Raw genomic sequence first — 24358 nt, forward strand, 5'->3', positions numbered from 1 at the left:
ACACAATTTTTATTAAAAAAAAAATCTTAAAAATAAATTATTCTAACAAAAACTCTTTAATTACATTTCAATCATTTACTTGAATTATCTAAATATGATTATGTACATGATATGTATATGATTAAAAGATAGGGTTCTTCTAAAAGATAAATATGATTTGTGTATAGTATAATAGTACAATACAACAACTACTTTATGTGGGTCCTTATGCTCAAATCTCTGCAGAGACATTAAAATATATACCAAAGTATACTATAACTCATTTCCATTAGAAATACTATAATATTATTATATATAATAATCTTTTTTAAACCATTATATTGCTTGTGTTTTTCAGTGTCATTCTTGATTTATCATTCTCACTGAACAATTCTCCATAGTTTCAAATGGAACCTTTCTTCCTTTCCTCTCTCTCATTCATCTTCCTACTTTTCTTCACTTTTTCTTCTGCTCAGATGCCAGGTACCTACTACTACTCTCTTCTTTTTCTTCTAATCCTTTTTTTTCTCTCTTCCATTTCTTCTCTTGCATTGGTTCTTGTTAATATTGTTCCTTCTTTTCCATGTTCTGGCCTATTATAACTTTACCAATTCCTTTGTTTTTCATTTCCAAAGATTCTGTCTTTCTGTAATTTACCATCAACATGTTACATATCTATACATTATGGAACTTGAGGTGGATCTTTATATGATTAGTATCATTGTTCTTCAATTCTATTTTAAAGTTGATCCTGTATAGAACATTATGGCGATATTTGATCCATGTAGCCGACCCCTCTTTCTGGAATAAGGCTTGGTTGTTGTTTTTGTTATCTATGCTTTTAAATTGTGATGATATTTGCCTTGTTGAACAGGTTTTGTGAGTTTGGACTGTGGAGGTGATAAAAATTTCACTGATGAAATTGGTCTTCAATGGAGTCCTGATGATGGAATGGCTTACGGAGAAATAAGCGCGATTTCGGTTGCGAATGAGACACGGAAGCAATACACGACGCTTCGAAACTTTCCTGCTGATTCTAGAAAATACTGCTACACACTTGATGTTGTTAGCAGGACAAGGTATCTACTGAGGGCAACATTCTTGTATGGAAATTTTGATAACAACAATGTTTATCCGAAATTCGATATTTCGATTGGGGCTACTCAATGGTCTACTATTGTTATATCGGATGCGAATACGACAGAAGTAAGAGAAATTATATTTTTGGCTTCAAGTCCTACTGTTAGTGTCTGTCTATCGAATGCAACAACGGGGAAGCCGTTCATATCTACGCTTGAACTTAGACAATTCAATGGTTCGGTTTATTTTTCGTTCTATGAGGAACATTTCTACCTCAGTCTCTCTGCAAGAATAAATTTCGGTGCAGAGACTGATGAGGCAATCAGGTATTAAGGACGAACGTGTTTTCTGCGTAGTTATAGTTATTGTTTTGGTTTTGAAAGTGTATGTTTGTTTCTGCTATATCAGGTATCCCGATGACCCGTTTGATAGAATTTGGGAGTCAGATTCTGTCAAGAAAGCGAATTACCTCGTCGATGTTGCTGATGGAACTGAGAAAATTTCCACCAATGTATCCATTGATGTCAACAGAGATGAAATGCCACCGTTGAAAGTAATGCAGACCGCGGTAGTAGGTACGAATGGATCTCTAACGTACCGGTTGAACTTGGAGGGTTTTCCTGCTATTGGAAGAGCTTACAGCTATCTTGCAGAGATAGAAGATTTTCCTAAAAACGAATCAAGAAAATTCAGGCTAGTACTTCCAGGCCAGGCTGATATTAGTAAAGCCGTGGTAAATATTGAAGAGAATGCGCTAGGAAAATATCGTGTTTATGAACCTGGATTTAACAATATATCGCTACCGTTTGTAATGTCGTTTAAATTAGGCAAAACAGCTGATTCTTCTAGAGGTCCTCTTCTAAATGCCATGGAGATTAATAAGTATCTAGAGAAAAACGATGGTTCTCCTGATGGTAAGTATCTGCCTCATGATATGTCTATTGCAGTACAACGAGTATTCTGTCAATTTTTTTTTCCGGAAGCATCGTGATTCATGTATGTAGTTTACTTGGATTGGATGGCTTGCAGGAGAAGCTATATCTAGTGTGGTTTCTCAGTACTCTTCGAAAGATTGGGCAAACGAAGGGGGTGATCCGTGTTTACCTGTCCCGTGGTCATGGATCCTATGTAGCTCAGATCAACAGCCGAGAATAGTTTCGATTTTGTTGTCCGGGAAAAACTTGACGGGCGATATTCCTTTGGACATTGCTAAATTGACTGGTCTGGTTGAACTGTAAGTTTATATTACTTTCTTATTCGACTTCAGTGAACTTCTGATGTCTCGAGTTTTGTATATTAAGCTTGTGTTGCGAATGCAGATGGCTTGATGGGAATATGCTGACAGGCCCCGTACCAGATTTCACCGGATGCACAGACTTAAAGATCATGTAATTGCTGATAAGTTCATCCTCATGATTCAGTTTTTCAGTTTTTGAGTTTTAATTTAACTGCAACCACTTTTTTCTTTTGCAGTCATCTTGAGAACAACCACTTGGCAGGTGTGCTGCCAGCCTCTTTGGGGAACCTTCCGAATTTGAGGGAACTGTAAGCTATCTCACACTTTATACATCCAAATGTCACATATGAATGCAGCGATAGTGCGCGTGCGTGCCCTCTCATACGTCATGGTTTAATAACAGTCAAGTTATCATCATTCTAAATATTCATTTGTTTGATATTTATATTGTGCTTATAACCGTTGCATTGCAGGTATGTTCAGAACAATATGTTATCTGGAACCGTACCATCAGAACTTTTGAGCAAAAATTTGGTTTTAAAGTGAGTATTGTTTTTGCATTACACCATGCTGATCCTTTTTCTTCGAAACACTTCAAATGGATCAATACATTTTTTCTAAGTTCACGATATTTACACATCAACAACAACAACTTTTTTTCTGTCCTCAACAGCTACTCTGGAAACTATGATCTTCATAAAGGAAGTAGAAAAAAAGACCAATTGTATGTGATTATTGGTTCAGCAGCTGGAGCCGCCATTTTACTTTTAGCTACTATTATATCTTGCTTGTTTATGCATAAAGGAAAGACAAAATATTATGATCAAGGTAAGGTTCTAAATCAAAATTACATCTAATTTCTTTTTGAGAATTGAGATGGTAGTACAAGTACCTGATGTTCTTGTTTGCACTCTTCGCAGACCACCTAATTTCGCTCGCTACTCAAAACCTGGAATCTAAGAATGATGGTCATGCAGAAGTTGCTCACTGCTTCAGTTTTTCTGAAATTAAAATCTCTACGAATAATTTCGAGAAAAAAATTGGTTCCGGAGGTTTTGGAGTTGTTTACTATGGGAAACAGACAAATGGAAAAGAGATAGCAGTTAAAGTTTTAACTAGTAATACCTATCAAGGCAAAAAAGAATTCTCTAATGAGGTAGGTGCATTTTATTAACCACTTTGCAGCATTCGGTCAATTTTCGAGTTACACTTTTGCTTCAATCTTGTGATTCAGGTGAGTCTTTTGTCAAGAATACATCACAGAAACCTGGTGCAGCTTCTTGGTTATTGCCGAGAAGAAGGAAACAGTATGCTTATTTATGAGTTCATGCATAACGGAACTCTCAAGGAACATCTTTATGGCCCGTTAACACACGGACGGAGTATCAATTGGATTCAGCGACTTGAAATCGCCGAAGATTCTGCTAAAGGTTTATATCATTGAAGACTACTGTCTTAATAGTTAATACCAATGCCGATGTATTAACTGATTTATGGTTGCGTAATTCAGGTATTGAGTATCTTCACACAGGATGTGTCCCTGCAGTTATCCACAGAGACCTAAAAAGCAGCAACATTCTTCTAGACAGACACATGAGAGCTAAGGTTTCAGATTTTGGTCTTTCGAAACTCAATGTTGACGGAGTCTCCCATGTATCTAGCATAGTTCGCGGTACAGTGGGATATCTGGATCCCGAGTAAGGCCTTAACTTGATTTCGCTTGTTTCCTTAAGTTGATTAACTTAACCAAAAAAAGCACTTATCATTGTAACTTTTCTCTAACAGGTACTATATTTCTCAGCAGTTGACTGACAAGAGTGATATTTATAGTTTTGGTGTAATTCTTCTTGAACTCATATCAGGTCAAGAAGCAATATCTAATGACAGTTTTGGTGCTAATTGCAGAAACATAGTCCAATGGGTGAGTTTTAATTTCTCTATAATCATATTATTGTTGATATCTCTGTAGTGCAGATACCTGTGAAAAAAAGTATGTCTGTGTCAGGTGTCTGAAACGAGTCAGTATCTGTGTCGTGTCTCTGGTGTCTGTTGATATAGATTTACCTGATCAAAATCAATTATGTGACAGGCGAAATTGCATATTGAGAGTGGTGATATACAAGGTATAATTGATCCAGCATTGCACAACGGCTATGATCTACAATCGATGTGGAAAATCGCGGAGAAAGCGTTGATGTGCGTTCAACCTCATGGACACATGCGGCCATCGATTTCAGAAGTTGTGAAGGAAATTCAAGACGCAATTGCGATTGAAAGAGAAGTGGAGAGTGTTTCGGATGAGATGACGAGAAATTCAGTTCATTCTTCGATTAACATGGGTTCTATGGATCTCGCTGCTACGGAGAATTACCTCGCGATTGATGATTCCATTGCACGCCCTACTGCACGATAGAGGAGAATAGAATAGTGTCATTAACTGTAATGGAATGGCACAATTTTGAATGTTTTCTCTCCCTCTCTTTTTCCTTCTTGTATATTGTAGTAGTATATGTTAGGTATTTTTTATGGATTAAATATGTTTACTTTTGTAAATTTTTAAAATGATCCATGAAAGAATTGAGAGAAACATGTTGCTTTTGCCTTGGAGACAAACATCTTGACCATCTATTTGCACTACGTAATGGACCTCTTTGGGAACTGAGAGAACCACAAAATCTCAAACCTATGTAGAGTACACAGAGAAAAGAATGCACTTCATAACGTCATATACTCGTTGGGGTTTCATTCTACATTGAAGAAAGTGTGGTGCTCCCGTTAGTGTATCTTGCCATCATATTCTTCAATACTTGAAGTCGAAATTGTCTCTATATTGCTTCTTGTTGATATCTTCTACGAAGGGGGTTGAATTATGTTCATCTTTGTTATATTTCCTCTCAGGGATTTTCTTAATGTATCATTAATATTTCTTAACCATCACGAGAAAATACATAAATATCTATAGATTTTGAATATGAATCTTCGGATACATTTAAGGATCGGTTAACGTTGAAATATTCTGGAAATGTATCCGAAATATTTTGAAAGTTAAATTGCGTCAGATCCTTCTCCTTCTTTATTTCTCATTTGCTCAAAATCAATTCAAAATCTCTCAAATTTTTTCTCATTACCAACTCAAAAATCAAACAACAAAGTTCAAGAAAATTTCAATCAACATCAAAAACATCATCCAATCCTGAAGAAAATTTTAAATTTGTAAGTTTTTTGAGTTTTTGATAAGTTTTTGAATTTTTGTGTAAATGAATAGAAATTGATGATTAAGGTTAGAAATGAGTAGAAATTGCATGTATGATAGTTTCGATATAGTGTATTACACGTTTGTTGGCTGAAATGGATGATCAAATCGTTTTATTTTGGGATTACATGGGTACATTATCGCCACTAACACAATTGTTGAGTTGCGAAAACTTTTGGAGAGGCCTGAAGTACCCGATTCACCAGTGCCACCTCTTACTGTAGATGCTTTTGAGTCTGTGTCACCTCCTAATGCTGATGTTGTTGATCTAGTGCCACTTCCAGGGGTGAGGCTGTTGCAGATGCTGAGCCTGAGACATTTGGAGAAGGCTTTGTAGATTAGTCATTACTGTCTCTGTATCCAGACCATACTGCCATACATATATGGGACGAAGAGGCAACATTAGTTGGATTCATTCTTTTTTATTTATGTTAATTTTAATTGACAAATGTATGACATTATTTTTTTTATTTTTTTAGGAGCGTGATCCGTATAAGTTTATTAACCACTGACATAACATTATTGTCTTGCCTCAGTCGAATGAGGATTTGTTTCAGGCAATTTTGTCCTTATCTGGCCTAAAGGACTTGTGCATGACCGATTATACTACGATCAACCACGAGATGCTTAATGCATTCGTGGAGAGATGGCACTCAGAGACCTCATTATTTCATCTCCCGCTTGGTGAGATGTCTATCACACTCGACGATGTCTCGCATTTGCTACATCTTCTGATTAAGGGAAGACTCATAAATCATGGGAGGATTACCAAAGACGAGGCACTCGAGATGTTGGTAGACTATTTGGGGGCTGACCCAAGGGAGACGAATAAGGAGTTAGATAGGACCAGCGGACACATGCTAGATTTGAATACCTGAAAAAAATATACACATATGAGATCTAGAGAGCACATCGGGCTACATGTGATGCCGAGCAGATGGGTCTCCACGGAGCGCATGCTATGAGAGCATACCTGCTATATTTGGTTGGCATTAACAAGAGTTTCACTTATACATATGTCGTCTACCTACGGTACTTCCAGGCTTTTGAGCAGATACATGAGTACAAACCGGGGTGCGCTTGTTTGGTCCACCTGTACTCGAAGTTGAGAGAGGGTTCTATGTGAAAGACGAAGCATGTCACAGGCAACATCCCACTATTGACAGTAATAATTATTGGTCTTTTAATATTTCTTTGTTATTTTCACTTCATATTTGCAAAGTCGTTACTGATAATTCGTGTGTTTCCGAACTTTTCATTTCAGACTTGGATCCTCTCGCACTTCTCGCGCATCTCCAGTTGGGTGAGTGTTGAGACTTACATTGAGGATATGTTGTGTGCTAATGATTTTCCCCATTCAGAGGGAACCAAGCGGCTGGGCCTTTAAGAGTGTATCTTAACCATTTGGTTGTCGAGGACATGCATTTCAACAGTTATGTCAATCACCGTCAGACGCGACCATTTGACGAGATAGTTCTATACTCTGGATGGTTGGCCTGCAGATCGCATCTCACTGCTCCTCATCTGCCTGAGCGCGTCATCCGGTAGTTTGGCTACACTTAGACCATTCCCAGACACCATGTTGTCTCTACTCCTCCTGCTTTGACATATAGACAAATAAATGACATGTTTGATGATTATGATAATCATCTAGTATCGGAGGAGGCACAAAGTATCATAGCCTGGAGCGACTAGAGCAACGTCAAAGGGTATATCAGATGGTTTTTCAGGGTTTCACATCCGTACATGGTGCATGCTTCTCTAGAAGATCCATCGAGGTCAGCTCATCATGAGATGCTAGAGGAGGATCAATCACAGTTAGTTCATGTTGAGGATGTCTGACCTAGATGTCGTTGCATTATGGAGATTGCGTAGACGGGCATTGACAGAGGTATCGTCCCTGATGGGTACGATGTGAGGCAGGTCCTGGATGCCATCATGACGGATGGGCATTGATGTATCGAAGACAGCGCCGGAGGACGGTGAGATTGATGGTCGAGGACGTAAAGGAGCCCGAGGAGGCAAATGTGTTGTAGCCAGACATACACAGTATTGCATTAGTATATAGTAATAGTACTATTTATTGTATTTTATTTTGACATCATGCTACTTTATCGTTGTTCTCAACTTTTTTATATTTATTGAACTTTTATTTATATATGACATTTTTGGAGCATCTGGACTTATGTACGTCATTTTTTGCGTATCGCTTGTATGGTTTAAATCTTTATTTGAATACACGTAAACAAGACATAACATGAAGAGTTATGTTCTGATACGTTACAGAGATACATCTCCATAAAATAAACGAAGATGCATCTTCGGTACAATAAAATTGTAAAATGACTTTTGAGTGTGATGCATGGTATACATTTTAAATTATTACGGAGATGCATCTCCAAAATACTTTAACGTTTAATCAGAATTTGATGCGTCCGGAGATATATCTCTGAAATCTGGACGACAATTTAGTATTTTTGTATGGTGTGTAAGGAATATATAAGGTGGATTAAAAAATTCCCTTCATCTCGACACACCTAGGGAATATATTTTGCTTCCTGACCACGAGCTAGCAAAGGTGTCATAGCATCGTCCTCAAGACCGACCCAACAAATTAGGAGGCCTAAGACAAAATTTAAAATATTTTTTTTTAAAAATAAAAATATATATTTATAAAATTGTATTAATTTTTTATTTTAAAATAAAACAAATCATTAATGAATTTTTAAATTTTTGCTTCAGTTTAATCTCTAGTTAATACAAAATTAATTATTAATCTTTAAAATATATTTTTGTTGATTTAGTTCTTAATTAATATTAAAAAATTATCATGTTACTTTTTATCATCTTGCGAATTAAATTTATTAATTTTATGTAAATAATTACATAATAAAAAACAATTATTTATTATATTTATATAATTTAAGAATTATATTAAAAAGCAAATATTATTTTAAAAAATTGATTTAAAATTATTCATTAAAAGTTTTATTCATGTAAAAACATGGTAGATCTTATTCAATATGTTATGATCAAATAAAAGTAGATAAGATATTAAAATCAACAATAAATTATGTTGCTTGGTACGATCAGGCCTTGGGCCTCACTTGTTGGGGCTAACTTTTAGGCCTCCAAATAAAAGGTGGTTATTTATATCACATGCTCTTCTTATTAGTTATAACCTCTTATCGGGCCGCTTGGTATGAACTTCAATCACGCCTATGGTGTTCTATACCTGTTTGTTCGTCACGTCCATGATGTTATGGTTCAATATGTCACACTTATATTTATGTCATGTGCTCTTCTTATTAGTTATAACCTCTTATCGAGCCGCTTGGTATGAACTTCAATCACGCCTATGGTGTTCTATACCTGTTTGTTCGTCACGTCCATGATGTTATGGTTCAATATGTCACACTTATTGGACCTTTCTACCTAGTTTCTTGTTGATGATTGAGAACATTAGGGGTAAGACATTTGTCTCCATTGACACACTTTTGAGATGATGAAATCTTGCGCTTGGATTCACTACTCTAGGAGTTGTGACCTTCATAACTTGGATCACCATGTAATGGTTTTGGTGGAGTTCGACTTTTAATTATCTCCATGATGTTAGATTTTTTATGTATGAGTAATCTTTTAACGAGGCACCAATATTCCTAAATAATTTTTTGAGGTATGTAACCTTCACAACAATGGATATAATTAGAAGATGTGGTGCTTCGATCCCATCATACGCTTCTTGTATGCTTCACATGCTTCTTATATGCTTCTTCTTTAGGTGATGGGTGTACCGACAAAGATATTTTTATGTCAAAGTAAGGTAACGTGAATGTATATAGAAAGTAGGAGAATTGATTATGTGATCATAGTTAGAAGGTGAACCCCTATTTATAGAATGAATGGACTCCAGAACACTCCTTGTGGTTTCTATTTCTACTAAGAGAGTATTTTAGATTATTAGTGGATAATAACGACTTTGTTATTGTAATTTTTTCAAGATATGTGGTGGCATCCATCTGATTTGAATATGCTTCATATAGCTTAAATGGTGTGAGCACCTCAATGTTTTTAGATGCTTGACTAATATATGTATTAGGTTACAGGGATGACATCACAGGTAGATTATCATGTTGTATAAATATAGTAACTCTTGGAAGGATTCAAACCCAGGACCATATGCATGAAGTCCTCCTCTTACTGCCAACTAAGTTATCTTACCAATTAGAAATGAAATGTTTTTCAAAAATATAAAAAGGAACATATGCAAAATTGGGATATGACAATAGTCTATTTATCAAGTAGATTGCATGAGTGCTAGCAAAGTTCCAAAAAAGCTTTGGTAGGTTGGATTGAAACATGGTGGCTCTTGGAACATTAAGAATATGCATGTGTTTTCTTTCTGCAACAATATTTTTTTATGGAGTTTCTATGCATGTTTTTTGATGAACGATGCCATTTTCTTTGAAATAATTATCCAGAATGTATTCATTGCCATTATTTGATATGATATTCTTGATGATCTTTCCAAATTGAGTATGAGCCAAGTTGATGAATTGCACGATCAAGGGTTTTGTCTCGTATTTTCTTTTCACGAGGAAGTCCCAAGTATGTCTAGTGAAGTCATCTACAATCGTTTAAAAATAAGAGTGACCGTGGACATATGAGGGTGTGAAAGGCCCCAAATGTCCACGTGGATTTGTTCAAAATAATATGTAGTTTGAGTATTACTCAATGGAAAAGAAAGTTTAGTTTTCTTGGCATAGTCACAATTGTCACAAATAGAATTAACATGATCACATGTAATGGAAAATCCTTGCTGAATGGATTTTAGTACATTATGAGATGGATTTCCAAGTCTATGATGCCAATGACTAAACATATTTTCAGCATTAGAATTACTTCGAGTTGCATTTAAATCAGTATGATAGCAAAATGCTAAGAAGTATTCTTTCCTTAGAATGTACAAATTATTATGAACTTTAGCAAGCCTAATAATCCTCAATGAATGTTGTTCATGAATAATACAAGATCAATGATAAAAGATTACATTTGTTATAAGATGATAATTGGCATGCAGAAATAAGATTGCAATTGAATTCGGGAACAAAAAAAAACATTGTGTAGGGTTAAGGTGTCATTCAATTTAACAGTTCCAGAGATTGTGGGTGAAATATGTGATCCATTAGGCATCTTGATAATAATAGGTTAAATAGAGTGATGATAATAGAAGAGATTAAGAGAGGAACAAATGCGGCCCGTTTCTCTTGTATCAATGATCCAATTATTGTTCAAAGAATTGCATGTGACATGAATTGAAGGATGAATCAAGCCTGAAGATAATGCATGTATGATGTGAGGATCACAAATATGTGAGGATTCAATCTTATTGAGCAATGATATCAGCTTATTCTACACTTCAGGAGTCATGTCAACTTTGTTGGTAGGATGATCAACATTATTTGCAGATGGAGAATGAGCCTCATCACATGCATCACATTATTGGAGAATCCGATTTTATCTTTGAACTTGAAGCCCAATGGATATCCATGTTTGAAGTAGCAAGTATCAATGGTGTGATCTATTTTGCCATAGAAGGAACAAACTTTGGAGTTGAATGAATTCTTGCATTGAAAACTTGGTTTACTACGACCTTTGCCTGATTTATGAGGAAATATGCCATTAGCTTGAGGATTATTTGAGTTTTCCATAAGAATCTTGGAGGATTTAGAAGTGATTGGAGAGGTTAATTAACGTTTTTGTTACAAGATGGATGAAAAAACCATGGTGACATCAGAGAGAGGCTCGACCATGAAGATTTGAGATTTGACATGGTTGAAGTTGTCATTCAGACCTTTCAAGAAACAGATAACATACATCATACATTGTTGCTTCTTGATAGTGAGATGAATTCCACTAGTACAATTTGGGAGAATTCTAAGGGTCTCAAAATCTTCCCAAAGAGTCTTCAAGTATTAAAATATGCAGTCGCTGATTTGTCACCTTGGCACATGGAATGAATTTGTCGCATAAGATCGGATAGGTGAAAATGATCACTCTTTGAGAACCGGTTTTACATATCCGTCCAAAGCTAGGCTGCATCGTCGACATAAATGGTGCTTTGAGTAATTTCAGGTGAGAGCGATGCAGATATCCAAGAAAGGATAGTCTTCTTGAGGTGCCATGAGTTTTCTATTAATGAATTTGATTTTGTTCTTGATCAAAAGTGCTCTTATCATTAAATGGCTCCAAGATTCATAGTTATTCTCTGATAATGGTGGAGAAACAAGGATTGCACTAGGATTTTCGGCATGATGAAGATAATATAAGTTGGATTGACCAAGGTCTGAATTCTTTATGGATTGATTATTGTGTTTTGATTGTTATTGTTGTCATGTATCATGTTGTTGTTGTTTTGTGTTGTGGAGGAGGTGTCATGATCATGAGTCTTCATTGTTGAAGTTCAAATGGAAAATCGATGAAGAAGAAGGATCTTCTAGCTGCCCACACTAGTGATATCATAATACAATTTAAGTATGATGTTGTATTTGAACATTTGACTTAACTTTCTATTGAATGAATACAAGATATATATACAAGATAGTTTCCTTGAGTCTTGAGTAACAAACTAAACTAAACCTAAATAACTATCGTAACGACTAATACATTTATTAGAATATATATATATATATATATATATATATATATATATATATATATATATATATATATATATATATATATATATATATATATATATAACATCAATTTTAATAATAAATAAGTGAAATGAAACCTAAATTATTTGAATTTAAAATTGAAGTTTAGTTTCACAAGTTAACTTTAATAATAGATAGTCAAAATTATAATTAAGACAAATAAATAACAGTCAAAATATAAAAAAAAAAACTATTTTTGGGTATAATTTCTGAAAAATGATTTTTAATAAATTTGTAAACATATGTATGGTTGAATTAACTACAAATAATAATGCAAAAATGCATAGACTTTTATCACTAGTTAATTAATATCTTTAGTTATATAGTCAAACTTATGATACTATTTTTTATATAAAAAAAAAAGCCAATAAAATCAAAATCAAAATCATATCTATGAAATGATTAAAATAAAAACTTTTTTTAGAAAAACAAAATTATTATTAAATCTGGTATTTAGCCTATATCACAACATCTAACTTTATTGAGGTAAAATTTATTAACATTTTCTCTTCTTTGTTTTAAAGAATATTACACCAAAAAATGACATAAGAATTTGATTTCATGTTCTCAATCGCAACAAGTATAAGAAACACTTAAATAGAATTTTGTAACTGTAATTCTCTAGAATTTATTCACTTTATTTCAATACAAATTAACATTAAAAATAGTCACCATTGTGACATTTTTGTTCTAAGTGGAACAATTATATATGCAAACACATTTATAAGTAGAGGGGTCTCCACTTCCACTAACGCAGGTTCCATGACCTTTATATGCTTGAAAACACCATTCTCCACATGCTGCAAGAAGACATTGACCTTCACGAGAAACGACACATTCTTTTGCACTAATTGTCATTGTTATAACTGTAATAAAATAAAATAAAAAACAAAATTAAATTAAAAAAACTATTTGTGAAAATAATAACATAATTGAAAAACTTGTATTTCCTTGAATAGTGTTAATAATAATATACCTGAGAAATGCTATAAAATTTGATTGAATAATAATATACCTGAGAAAATGAAGGCAAGGACGATAATTGACAGGAAAGAAAACTTAGCCATTTCAAATAGCTTCAATATCAAAAGCAGAAATAAGAATCAATCTTATTAGGAGAGTTTCAGAGGTTTATATAGAACATCTAATGTCAAATAATTAAGATATAACATAGTAAATAAATATGTTATTTATACATATATTTGTGCCCCATGAAATAAATAGTATTTTTTTGTATAATTCTTAAAGTTGAATAAGTTTTTTATTATATTTAAAGTAATATGCTTTATAATTCTAACTTGTAATAGTTTCAAAAGTCAATTTTAAATATATTTTTAATTTTAAGAAAAAAATTCTAAAATAAAATAATGTCATACTTATCTAATAGTAGTAGAAAATAGTATTTTATTTCTTGAGTGTTATATTTAGGTCCATTTAGTCAAAAAAAAAATTATTATTTACACTAAGAAACATAAACTTAAAAAAATTGGAGTGAATATTTTTAGTATTGACTATTATATTTTTAATAAAGTTCTGAGCATAAAATTTTGTCGGCATTTGATATTTGTAAATTAAAAACATATCTATATTATATTATTAATTTTAAAAATATTTTAATATTTTTATGCATTAGTTTATTATTATTTGTAATAATAATCTAAATATCAATGTGGTTCAGCATAAAGTTAATAGTTTGATTTTATAATTTTAAAAGAGAAAGTTCGAAAACCAGGAACATCAACAACAACCTAATTGTTGCAAGTCTTGCCATGCATCACAAAATTGGCGCAGTCTTCATCTCATCGCCTCCAGTCACAGCAGTTGAGTGTTGTTCATTACCATGGATGAACCCTCCGCTACGGAAACTTGATTGCATTTCTTCAGCTTTGACATTGAACGGCCCTTGCTGGAATCCTAATTTGGCTATGTTCTTGTTCTTGCAGATTTCTACCATACGGCCCCACTAATCTGTACTGCCTGCCTTGATAGCTTTCTGAGCATCTTTGAAAGAAGACATGAGTGCCCCCATTTTCTTTACCTCAGCAATAGATAAGGCTTCGAACGGAGTTCCAACCTCCTCATCAACTTAAATGTACGAAAAAGACAACAGATGGCTGATGCGTACTTTTCGCAAGTATACGAATGCGTCAGAGTAATATAAAAGATTGTCGAATCCACAGAGACCAAGTGTCAATCTATCGTTATCTATTGTTATGGTGTTTATATTAGGTAATCAAAATATGGGTTTTTAGAGTGTGCAATGAAAAGTAAAGTGTTGAATAAAGTTCAATTTATAAAGACAGACTCGAATGTAATTCACATAATCAATTAATAATCCAGGTACTTGCTAATAGAGCTACTTATGGGCAGTGTTTCCTACTTTGAAAAGAACTAATTTAACAGGAACTGTCGCTTTCGTGTATTCAGAACCGAGTTGTACTCCCTAATCAAACCCTCTTATTGTCACTTATAAAAAGGCGCGCATTGCGTTAGAGTAGTAAACCTATTTTTAAGAAATATAGTATCTTGACTAAGTTGAAAAGTATTTTAATCTGGATTTCTTAACCAAAAGAGGTTCTCACGAACCAGACTCTAAACTTATAAACGCGTCCGAAAATAGTTTTAAAATCTCTTTTCTTTTTAAGTTAAAAACTCCTAATGAACTAAACAAAGCGCTTTCGTTGTTTTTGAAGTAGTTAAAAACAATTAAATTTAAAAAGATGTTGGACGACTTTCGATCTTACCCAACGGAAATTAAGTGCGGGAAAACTTAAGTTGAAAGTTAAAATAGCCCTTAAGTGTTTCTACGAACAATTGTACGGATTATCGGTTCAATTACGATCCTTACATTCTAACCTTATAGATTTAGTTAGACATGATAAAGTAAAAGTGCATTAATTTAAATAAAAGTAGTGCGAGTGCGGAAAATAAATAAAAGTAGTGCGAGTGCGGAAAATAAATAAAGTAAAGCGAGTGCGGGAAATAAATAAAGTAAAGCGAGTGCGGGAAAATAAATAAAGTAAAGCGAGTGCGGGAAATAAATAAAGTAAAGCGAGTGCGGGAAATAAATAAAGTAAAGCGAGTGCGGGAAATAAATAGATAAAAGAAAAGTAATAAAAACCTGCTCCAATCGGAGGATTGAAAAAAATGCAAAGAGGAAATGAAAATGGCGGCAGGATTAACTTCCTTCCAAAGTGCTCCAAACTCGATTACAGACTCGATCATAAAACTCGATTACACAATTGTTGTAACACCCCAATGCGAAGCGATTACCACTTTAAAATACTGAATATATGCCTAGGTGAAACAAATTTTGCTCTGAGTTTGCCTCTGTTCTAAGTTTGGATGTCTAAAGAAGTGAATTCGAGTTTCTATTTATAAGCAACTAAAAAGATGGAAATGACAAAGATGCCCTTCAACTTGAAAATGGGAGGGAAAACTTTTCCTCTTGTGGCACCCGCCACAAGGCCATGGCGCCCGCCACAAGGCCAATCTGAGGCGCCTTAGTGGAAGTAGTGGGGAACATGGCAGTTGAGGGAAGTTGAGCTAGGACACGTCATGGCGGGGTCTATGGCGCCAGGCACAGTGGGAGCCACAAGTACAAAATGTTGAATTTTAGGGTTTTTAGCTCTTTTTCACTCCTTTTCTCGATCGGGGCTCCGATTAAAGTAAAAACCTGAAAACAAAGATAAACATAGTAATAACACCACAAAATGACAATAAAACTACAAAAATACGGTGAATTTCAGTGTCATCAAACTCTCCCTCACTTAAACCTTTGCTTGTCCTCAAGTAAAACACTAAAAAGTTCATAGAAGAAAAACTGGTGTAAACGAGTGCTTCAGGTCAAAAAGGTTCTAAGTTCAAGTCGGGATGCAGTGATAGGTACTAATTGAGTGAACTAAGGGTATCATGATGACACTAATCCGCAAATACGGACATCAACTTCATTCCTATATTAATCAACCCATATTATTCCACAATACATAGGCCTGCCTCTTCATCTCTTTTTGTGTCCTTTTCATTCAGGCGCAATCACATTAAGCCCGTTATCCGTACATGCTTCATAGCAGAGTGACCTGTTAGTGATTATGATCTAAACATGGGGTTTCTGTCACATAGATATGTGTAAACCCTTTTATTTGACCCAACTGCAGTTGTGGGGGATCAGATCGTAATCCGCCCTACCGAGTTCAGTGTCAGATACCTCTGAACCAACTAACAGCAGGTAAGTTTTTCTTTTTCTTTTTGTAGCTAATTTTTACAATTCTTTGGTTTAAATGACTTTGTGAGGGTCACCTATACCTGAGTTGCCGTTTTGCTTTCTTTTATTTATTTTGCTGGATCATTCACTTATTTGCATCGGTCCCCTACGTAGAGGATGCGTAGGCCGGAGCTGACTGCTGAGATAAACTACTGAGGACTTATACTGAAATGATGATTAAGGCCATGGTATATGGGGTTTCGGGAATGATTGTAATATTTACGAAGTCTATGGTGCTAAAATAATACTGATGTTTCAAAAAGTTCTCCCAAGTCACCGCATCCTTACTCAAACCCGTCTTTAAAACCCAAAAAATTTCAGAATAACACTGTTTTCTTTTGCAAAAAATTTTGGTAAGGCTAAAGGTATGAGGAGATTAGACTGTACTAAAGATACACTATATTTGGTGACTCATCAGACTCATGCATTATCTAAGACACGTAAACTAAAAGCAAAATAAAATAAAGTAAACAAAAAGCAATAAAGGTAAACAAACTATCTAAAAATAGCAAAGGAAATGAACAAACTAACTGAAAACAGCAAAGAAAAGCGATAAAGGCTCCTCCCACACCGAACATTGTCCTCAATGTTTCGAAATAAGATAAGGGAAGAGTTACCTGACAACCTACTGCTGACCACTGGTGCCTTCGCCATCCTAAGGTGGACGACAGGATCGGGTACGACGACGGTCTCGCTGAACCATCCTGGCCTGCAAGGCATCCTGAGCGGTCCTCGCCTCTCGAAGGTTACCCAAAATGGAACCTTGAGTGGCTTCGATGAGTGAAATATGTTGATGGTGGTATTGTTACTGACGGGCTTGCGTATTTGTAATCGTAAGCAGGGACTGTAAAACAGTATCATAAGATCTATCTGTCCTCCGCTGCGATTCTTGCATGAAGCTCATGTTATCCTCCAGTTGTTGTTGGATGGTAGAGAGTAGGTCATCACGCCTTTGCTCTCTAGCCATTTGTCTTGTGATTTCCTAGTATCATTGGCTTGCATAATTTTATAAAAGTAAAAAATAAAATAAAAAAATTTAAACATTAGATTAATAAATAAATAAACAAAAAAATGTCAATAAAATAAACAAACATAAGGCATATATATATATATATATATATATATATATATATATATATATATATATATATATATATATATATATATATATATATATATATATATATATAAAAGTAGAAATATCAATGTGTAGACATAGTTGGTAAAATATCCCAAATGCGATGATATAGAATGAGTTATGTAAATGCGAGAAAATAAGCATAAAAAGAGATAAAATAAGATGAAATGGTGAGATCATATAGTAGGGATGTCGTCTTCCTGAGTAGATCCACGAAGCATGGCTACCTCCTGCCTGAGCTCTGCGATCTCCTAGTATAAACAGTCGGCCTCGGTAGCGTGGGTGAGATCAGATACTCCCATGTGTAAGGTAAGGTCAGCCACCTCGTGTCTAAGCTCTGCAATCTCTCTACGACACTCTGCAATCTGGGTGCGGATGTCTGGGGTCTGCAATGATAGATTGTTAGAGAATACAGTGATCCTGGGAGAAGGTGGTGTAGGCGTGTACTCAGCGATGGGTGGTGATCTCGGCTCCTCGATGGTCTCTCCCTGGCCTTCCAGAGCATAACTCCAATTCGATGGGTCATGCACACTAGTCATCATAGGATCAGGTAGTGTGAAATAATGAATAGCTTTGCTGTCGACTAGCAATCAGAACTGACATGGGTGGAAAGAGGCTTTCCTCATCAACCCTCTGGTCAAACAGAAGTCGATGTCCATGGTAGTGTACCCACAGTAGGTCTAGAGATGTAACAGCTTGCGAGATAGACCTAAAGCGATAACAATCTGTATAACGATCCCTCCCACATGGATGACTCCTTCGGTCGATCTGGAAACACCGCTCAGGCCACATAACAGAAAGTTCCCACATGCTACTGGTCGAGACTGGGATGCACAAAATAGTAGGAAGATCTCCTCTTCACTCAGTAATGTCTCAGCATCCGGCTTTCCTAGGAAGGAATGTGCCAATATCATCTGGAAGTATCTAAAAGCAGGGTTATGTATAACCTGAGACAGCTGCGTAGATGGATCCTGGCTTCCACCACCTGATATATCACTCCAAACCTTCTCCACTTCCTTACCCAGAAAATATCCCATAGGTGTCTCCGGGATAGCATCAGGAGTGGTCTGGAAACCCAATACGTCACCGAACTCTTTCTGGCTGAAAGAGTACTCAACTCCAAAGAGCATGAAAGCAGCATACCCATCTGGTCCAGAGTATGGGTCATAATCGAATGAACTGAGGAACTCCAATGTCAAGTTCCTGTAGGTGTTACTCAAGTCGTCAACGAACTCTTCCCAGTGAAGCTGGTGGCTCAAAAGTCGGATACTCGGCTCAATGCCCAGTGCCTCCATGCAATGCTGATCAGGATAACGTGTGGGCACCATAGGGCGCTGATAAAGAGCGATGTAGCGCTCCCTCTGAGCATCATCTCTATAGGCTACGTGCATATCATCGAAATCCTGCATCCTGTAGAAGTTAAGAAAGTGATCCTGAAAATACAAACCACTCAAATATTTAGTCTCGGTGAAAATAAAAATAAAATAAAATAAAATAAATACGAAAAAGTAAAATGAAAAACCATGGGTTGCCTCCCACGCAGTGCTTGTTTAACGTCATTAGCTTAACGATTAGAATTTATACACCTGTAGTAGTAGGAATCGGTGGATCAATCAGGGTGTGGCTTGAGTAGTATGTTGGAATGTCTCCTCCTTCGTAGAGCTTCAATCTTTGTCCATTTACAATGAATGGGCTACATGTTTCGTTCTTGATCTCTACGGCTCCGGATCTCAGAATCTTGGATACTTCGAAAGGGCCAGTCCATCTTGAGCGCAGCTTCCCAGGGAAGAGTCGTAACCTAGAGTTAAAAAGGAGAACATGATCGTCTATATTGAAGTTTTTCTTTACTATCCTTTTGTCGTGCCAGGCTTTTGTTCTCTCTTTTTATATTTTTGCATTCTCGTAGGCAGATTGCCTAAGTTCTTCTAGTTTGTGAATGTCAAGGATACGCTTCTTACCAGCGGTCAGGTAGTCTAAATTCAAAGTTTTAATGGCCCAATAGGCCTTATGCTCTAATTCGAACGGTAAGTGACAGGATTTTCCATAGACTAGTTGGTAGGGAGTTGTTCCTATAGGGGTTTTGAAAGCGGTTCGGTAGGCCCATAATGCTTCTTGAAGCTTTTGAGACCAGTCTCTCCTAGAGATAGAAATAGTTTTCTCTAGGATTTATTTTATCTCCCTATTAGATACTTCCACTTGGCCACTAGTCTGTGGGTGGTATGGTGTGGCTACTCTATGCCTAACTCCATATTTTCTTAAAAGTTTGTCAAATATCCTCGATATGAAGTGTGATCCTCCATCGCTTATGACTAAACGTGGTGTTCCAAATCTAGGGAATATATAGTTTTTAAACAGTTTAATCACAACCCTAGTATCGTTTGTGGGTGCAACTATAACTTCAATCCACTTAGACACATAGTCTACAGCTACTAAGATATACCTGTTTCCTAAGGATGGTGGGAAAGGTCCCATAAAATCTATACCCCAAACGTCGAAGAGTTCTACTTCCTGAATGTTTCTTAGAGGCATTTCGTCACGCCTTGAAATGTTTCCAGTGCGTTGGCATCTATCATATTTGACAATGAAAGCGTAGACATTACGCCACATGGTAGGCCAGAATATGCCAGCTTGAAGAATCTTGGCGTATGTCTTAGAGGTGCTCGCATGTCCACCATAGGGTGCAGAATGACAATGCTCTATTATATTGTTTACCTCTTCTTCTCGAACGCAACGGCGAAAAATGCCATCTTTACCCCTTTTGAAAAGGAGTGGTTCATCCCAATAGAAGTTTCTCACATCGTGGAAGAATTTCTTCTTGCGGTGGTAGTCAAGATCAGGGGGTATGATATCAGCGGCTAGGTAATTAACAAAGTCTGCATACCATGGTACGTTACTTACTGCTAAGGTATTTTGGGAGTGCTCATGTGGGCCTAGGTTATCGTCTTAGATGGTTTCTAGTCTAGCTATCAGTCTATCATAGGCGGAATCATCATTTATAGGTACTAAATCTGGTTTTAGGTGTTTTAGCCTAGAAAGGTGACCGGCTACTACATTTTCAATGCCTTTTTTATCTCTTATACCTAAATCAAACTCTTGTAGTAATAAAATCCATCGGAGTAACCCGGGCTTGGCATCTTTTTTACTTAATAGGTAACGAATGACAGCATGATCAATGTAAACTATAATTTTTGCTCCTACTAGATAAGATCTAAATTTTTCTATAGCGAAAGCTATAGCGAGTAATTCTTTTTCAGTTGTTGCGTAGTTAAGTTGGGCAGCGTCTATGGTTCTACTGGCATAATAAATGGCATGTAATTTTTTATCTTTCCTTTGTCCTAGAACTACTCCAACCGCATAATCACTAGCATCGCACATTATCTCAAAAGGTTCTGACCAATCAGGGGGTTTCATAATAGGTGCTGATACTAATGCTTGTTTTAAAAGATTAAATGCGTTATTACATTTTTCATCGAAAGTGAATTCAGCATCTTTCATTAAAAGTCCAGTTAAAGGTTTAGTTATTTTGGAGAAGTCCTTGATAAAACGCCGATAGAATCCAGCGTGTCCAAGAAAGCTTCGGACTTCTCTGATAGTTTTGGGTGGTTTTAGGTTTTCTATAACTTCTATTTTAGCTCTATCTACCTCTATACCTTTTTTGGAAACTATATGTCCTAAAACAATTCCTTCGGTCACCATGAAATGACATTTTTCCCAATTTAGCACGAGGTTCACCTCCACGCATCTCTCCAGGATTTTCTCAAGGTTAGCGAGACAATTTTGGAAATCGAATCCGCAAACCGAGAAATCATCCATAAACACTTCCATGATACCATCCAAGTAATCTGCAAAGATTGACATCATGCAGCGTTGGAAAGTAGCTGGGGCGTTACAGAGGCCGAATGGCATTCGTCTGTAGGCAAAAGTTCCATAAGGGCATGTAAAGATAGTTTTTTCTTGATCTCCGGGGTGGATAGGTATTTGGAAGAATCTAGAGTATCCATCTAAATAGCAGAAGTAAGAGTGTCTGGCTAGACACTCCAACATCTGGTCTATAAACGGTAAAGGGAAATGATCCTTCCTGGTTGCTTTATTTAATTTTCTATAATCTATACACATCCGCCATCCTCCTTCTAATCGTTTTGCTACATGATCGCTTTATCGTTTTGTATGATTGTGATGCCTCCCTTTTTAGGTACTACATGCACAGGGCTCACCCACTTACTATCCGAGATCTGGTAGATTATACCTGCCTCAAGTAACTTAAGAACTTCCTTTTTAACAACATCACTCATTATAGGGTTTATTCTTCTCTGATGTTCTCTAGAGGGTTTTGAATCTTCTTCGAGCGAAATCCGATGCATGCATACGGATGGGCTTATACCTTTCAGGTCAGAGATACTATATCCTAAGGCTGAGGGATATCTTCGTAAAACGTCTAAAAGTTGGTATGTTTCCTCTTGGCTCAAGGTAGCACTGACTATAACTGGACGGTTCATCTCTTCATCGAGGAACTCATATCTCAGGTTTTTAGGTAGTTCCTTAAGTTCTAAGGTTGGTTTCTTAGGGCATGGCATAGGATTTGGGGTAAGGGATAAACATTCGTAAAGGTTATCATCGATGTAGGGTTTCTTAAAGTCATCATCTTCCATTATGAGGGTTGATGGTAACTTAATTGTTTTTATGATTTCTTCTTGTTCTAATTCTCTAACACATTCATCAATGATATCTAAGGCATAACATGCATCTCCCATCACAGGTGCCATAAGAAATTTCGAAAGTATAAATTCTATTTTCTCGTCACCTACCTCAAGGTCAACGTTCCTCTTTTGACATCTATTATGGCTCCAGCAGTTGAGAAGAATGGTCTACCTAGAAGGATCGGTATATCATTGTCCTCTTTGATGTCCATGACAACAAAATCAGTAGGGATAAATAACTGACCTATCCTAACAGGGACATCTTCCAAAATGCCTATCGGATATTTAACAGATCTATTAGCTAACTGAAGTGACATCTTAGTAGGTTGTAATTCTCCTAAGTTTAACCTCTCACAAACCGCTAGAGGCATTAAGCTCACACTAGCTCCTAAGTCTAGAAAATCTTTTTCGATGACATGACTTCCCAAAAGACAAGGAATGGAGAAATTTCCAGGATCTTTATCTTTCTTTGCTAATTTATTCTCAGAAATAGAATTGCATTCCAAGGGCTTCAGATCGTCTAGTCTACGTTTGTTGGTAAGGATGTCTTTGAGAAACTTTGCATAAGAAGGTATTTGGGTGATGGCTTCTGTAAAAGGGATTTCTAGATGAAGTTTTTTTATAACTTTAATAAATTTTTGATTTTGGTTATTGATCTGGGTTTGTTTGAGTCTTTGCGGATATGGTATAGGTGGTTTATATGGCGGGGGTGGTACATAAGTTTTATCTTTAGGTTTTTCTCCTTTTTCTTGACCTTCCTGGTTTTCAGATTCCTCTGGTTCCTTTACTTCGACCGGGGGTTTGGTATATTCCTCATAAGTTTTAGGTTCACTCAATCTTGGGTTTGGTGGCTCATCATAAGCGTTCCCACTTCGCAGGATAATAGCATTGGCTTGTCCTCTCGGATTCTGTTGAGGTTGTCCAGGGAATTGTCCTTCAGGTGTAGTCTGGGGGGCTTGGTTTAAAGCTACCTGAGAGATCTGGGTTTCAAGCATCTTAGTATGGGTAACTATTTGGTCAACCTTGGTTCCTAACTGGGTAATCAATTTGTTAACATGAATGTTTTGGTTCATGAACTCCTTGTTTTGTTGGGTTTGAGCAGTGATAAAATTTTCCATAATTTTCTCAAGGCTCGGCTTTGGTGGCACAGGTTGCATAGGTTGATTTGATCTTGGGGCTTGGTAACTAGGTCTCGGAGGTATTATTTTGGATAGGGTTATTGTTCTTATAGGAGAAGTTCGGATGATTCCTCCATCTAGGGTTATAGGTATTTGAGTATGGGTTTCATTGGGTGTAATTCACTTGCTCGGAGTGGGTTTCGTTTAATAGACTGCATTCTGCAGATTGGTGTCCTTTGGTTCCACATATCTCACAATCCGACGAAACTACGGCTGCAGTATTCGGGTTTATGCACATATGCTCGACCTTGAGGGCTAATGCGTCCATTTTAGCTTGCATCATGTCTATAGAGCTTAGTTCATGCACTCCTCCTTGGGCTTCCTTCTTCTTAACTGTCGCTCGTTCGACTCCCCATGATTGATGGTTTTGAGCCATATCTTCGATGAGGGCACTAGCTTCAGGGTAAGGTTTGTTCATCAGTGCACCGCCTGGGGCAGCGTCGATGGTCGTCTTAGTATTGTAATGAAGTCCATTATAGAAGGTTTGAATGATTAACCAATTTTCTAAGCCATGATGTGGGCATGCTCTTAACAACTCTTTATATCTCTCCCACGCTTCGAACAACGATTCTCCTTGGTTTTGGGTAAATATAGTTATATGGTTTCGAAGAACGGAGGTCTTACTCGGGGGAAAGTATCTAGCAAGGAATACTCTTCTAAGGTTATCCCAAGTCGTAATGGAATTGGATGGAAGGGAATCTAACCATGATAGGGCTTTATCTCTGAGGGAAAAGGGGAATAATCTTAAACGTATTGCCTCAGGAGAAGCTCCATTGGTTTTAAAAGTGTCTGCTAATTGAAGAAATATTTTTA

General features: G+C 36.3%; 1 protein-coding gene and 1 non-coding gene across 2 annotated transcripts; both read left to right on the top strand.

Moving 5' to 3' along the window:
• The first annotated feature begins 294 nt into the window (after nt 1-294).
• On the top strand, nt 295-4909 carry LOC127093992 (probable LRR receptor-like serine/threonine-protein kinase At1g67720). Its single transcript, XM_051032875.1, has 13 exons — nt 295-462; nt 854-1385; nt 1468-1973; nt 2089-2293; nt 2379-2447; nt 2533-2604; nt 2770-2838; nt 2970-3124; nt 3217-3452; nt 3531-3726; nt 3807-3993; nt 4082-4217; nt 4386-4909. Exons 1-13 carry the CDS (start codon nt 387-389, stop codon nt 4707-4709), a joined length of 2763 nt encoding a protein of 920 aa, XP_050888832.1. The 5' UTR covers nt 295-386; the 3' UTR covers nt 4710-4909.
• A 19142-nt stretch (nt 4910-24051) lies between these two features.
• On the top strand, nt 24052-24158 carry LOC127099683 (small nucleolar RNA R71). Its single transcript, XR_007794160.1, has one exon. It is a non-coding gene; the product is annotated as a small nucleolar RNA R71 (small nucleolar RNA).
• Nucleotides 24159-24358: the final 200 nt, after the last annotated feature.

This window comes from Lathyrus oleraceus, chromosome 6, assembly GCF_024323335.1.
Source record: "Lathyrus oleraceus cultivar Zhongwan6 chromosome 6, CAAS_Psat_ZW6_1.0, whole genome shotgun sequence".
In the NCBI taxonomy this organism is placed as follows: domain Eukaryota; kingdom Viridiplantae; phylum Streptophyta; class Magnoliopsida; order Fabales; family Fabaceae; genus Lathyrus; species Lathyrus oleraceus.

Excerpts from the sequence above, each read along its gene's own strand:
- LOC127093992 (XM_051032875.1), top strand. The coding sequence starts at position 387 with ATGGAACCTTTCTTCCTTTCCTCTCTCTCATTCATCTTCCTACTTTTC. Across the intron at positions 2,448-2,532 it reads TGCACAGACTTAAAGATCAT|TCATCTTGAGAACAACCACT; the intron begins GTAATTGCTGAT and ends TTTCTTTTGCAG. Across the intron at positions 3,125-3,216 it reads GACAAAATATTATGATCAAG|ACCACCTAATTTCGCTCGCT; the intron begins GTAAGGTTCTAA and ends CACTCTTCGCAG.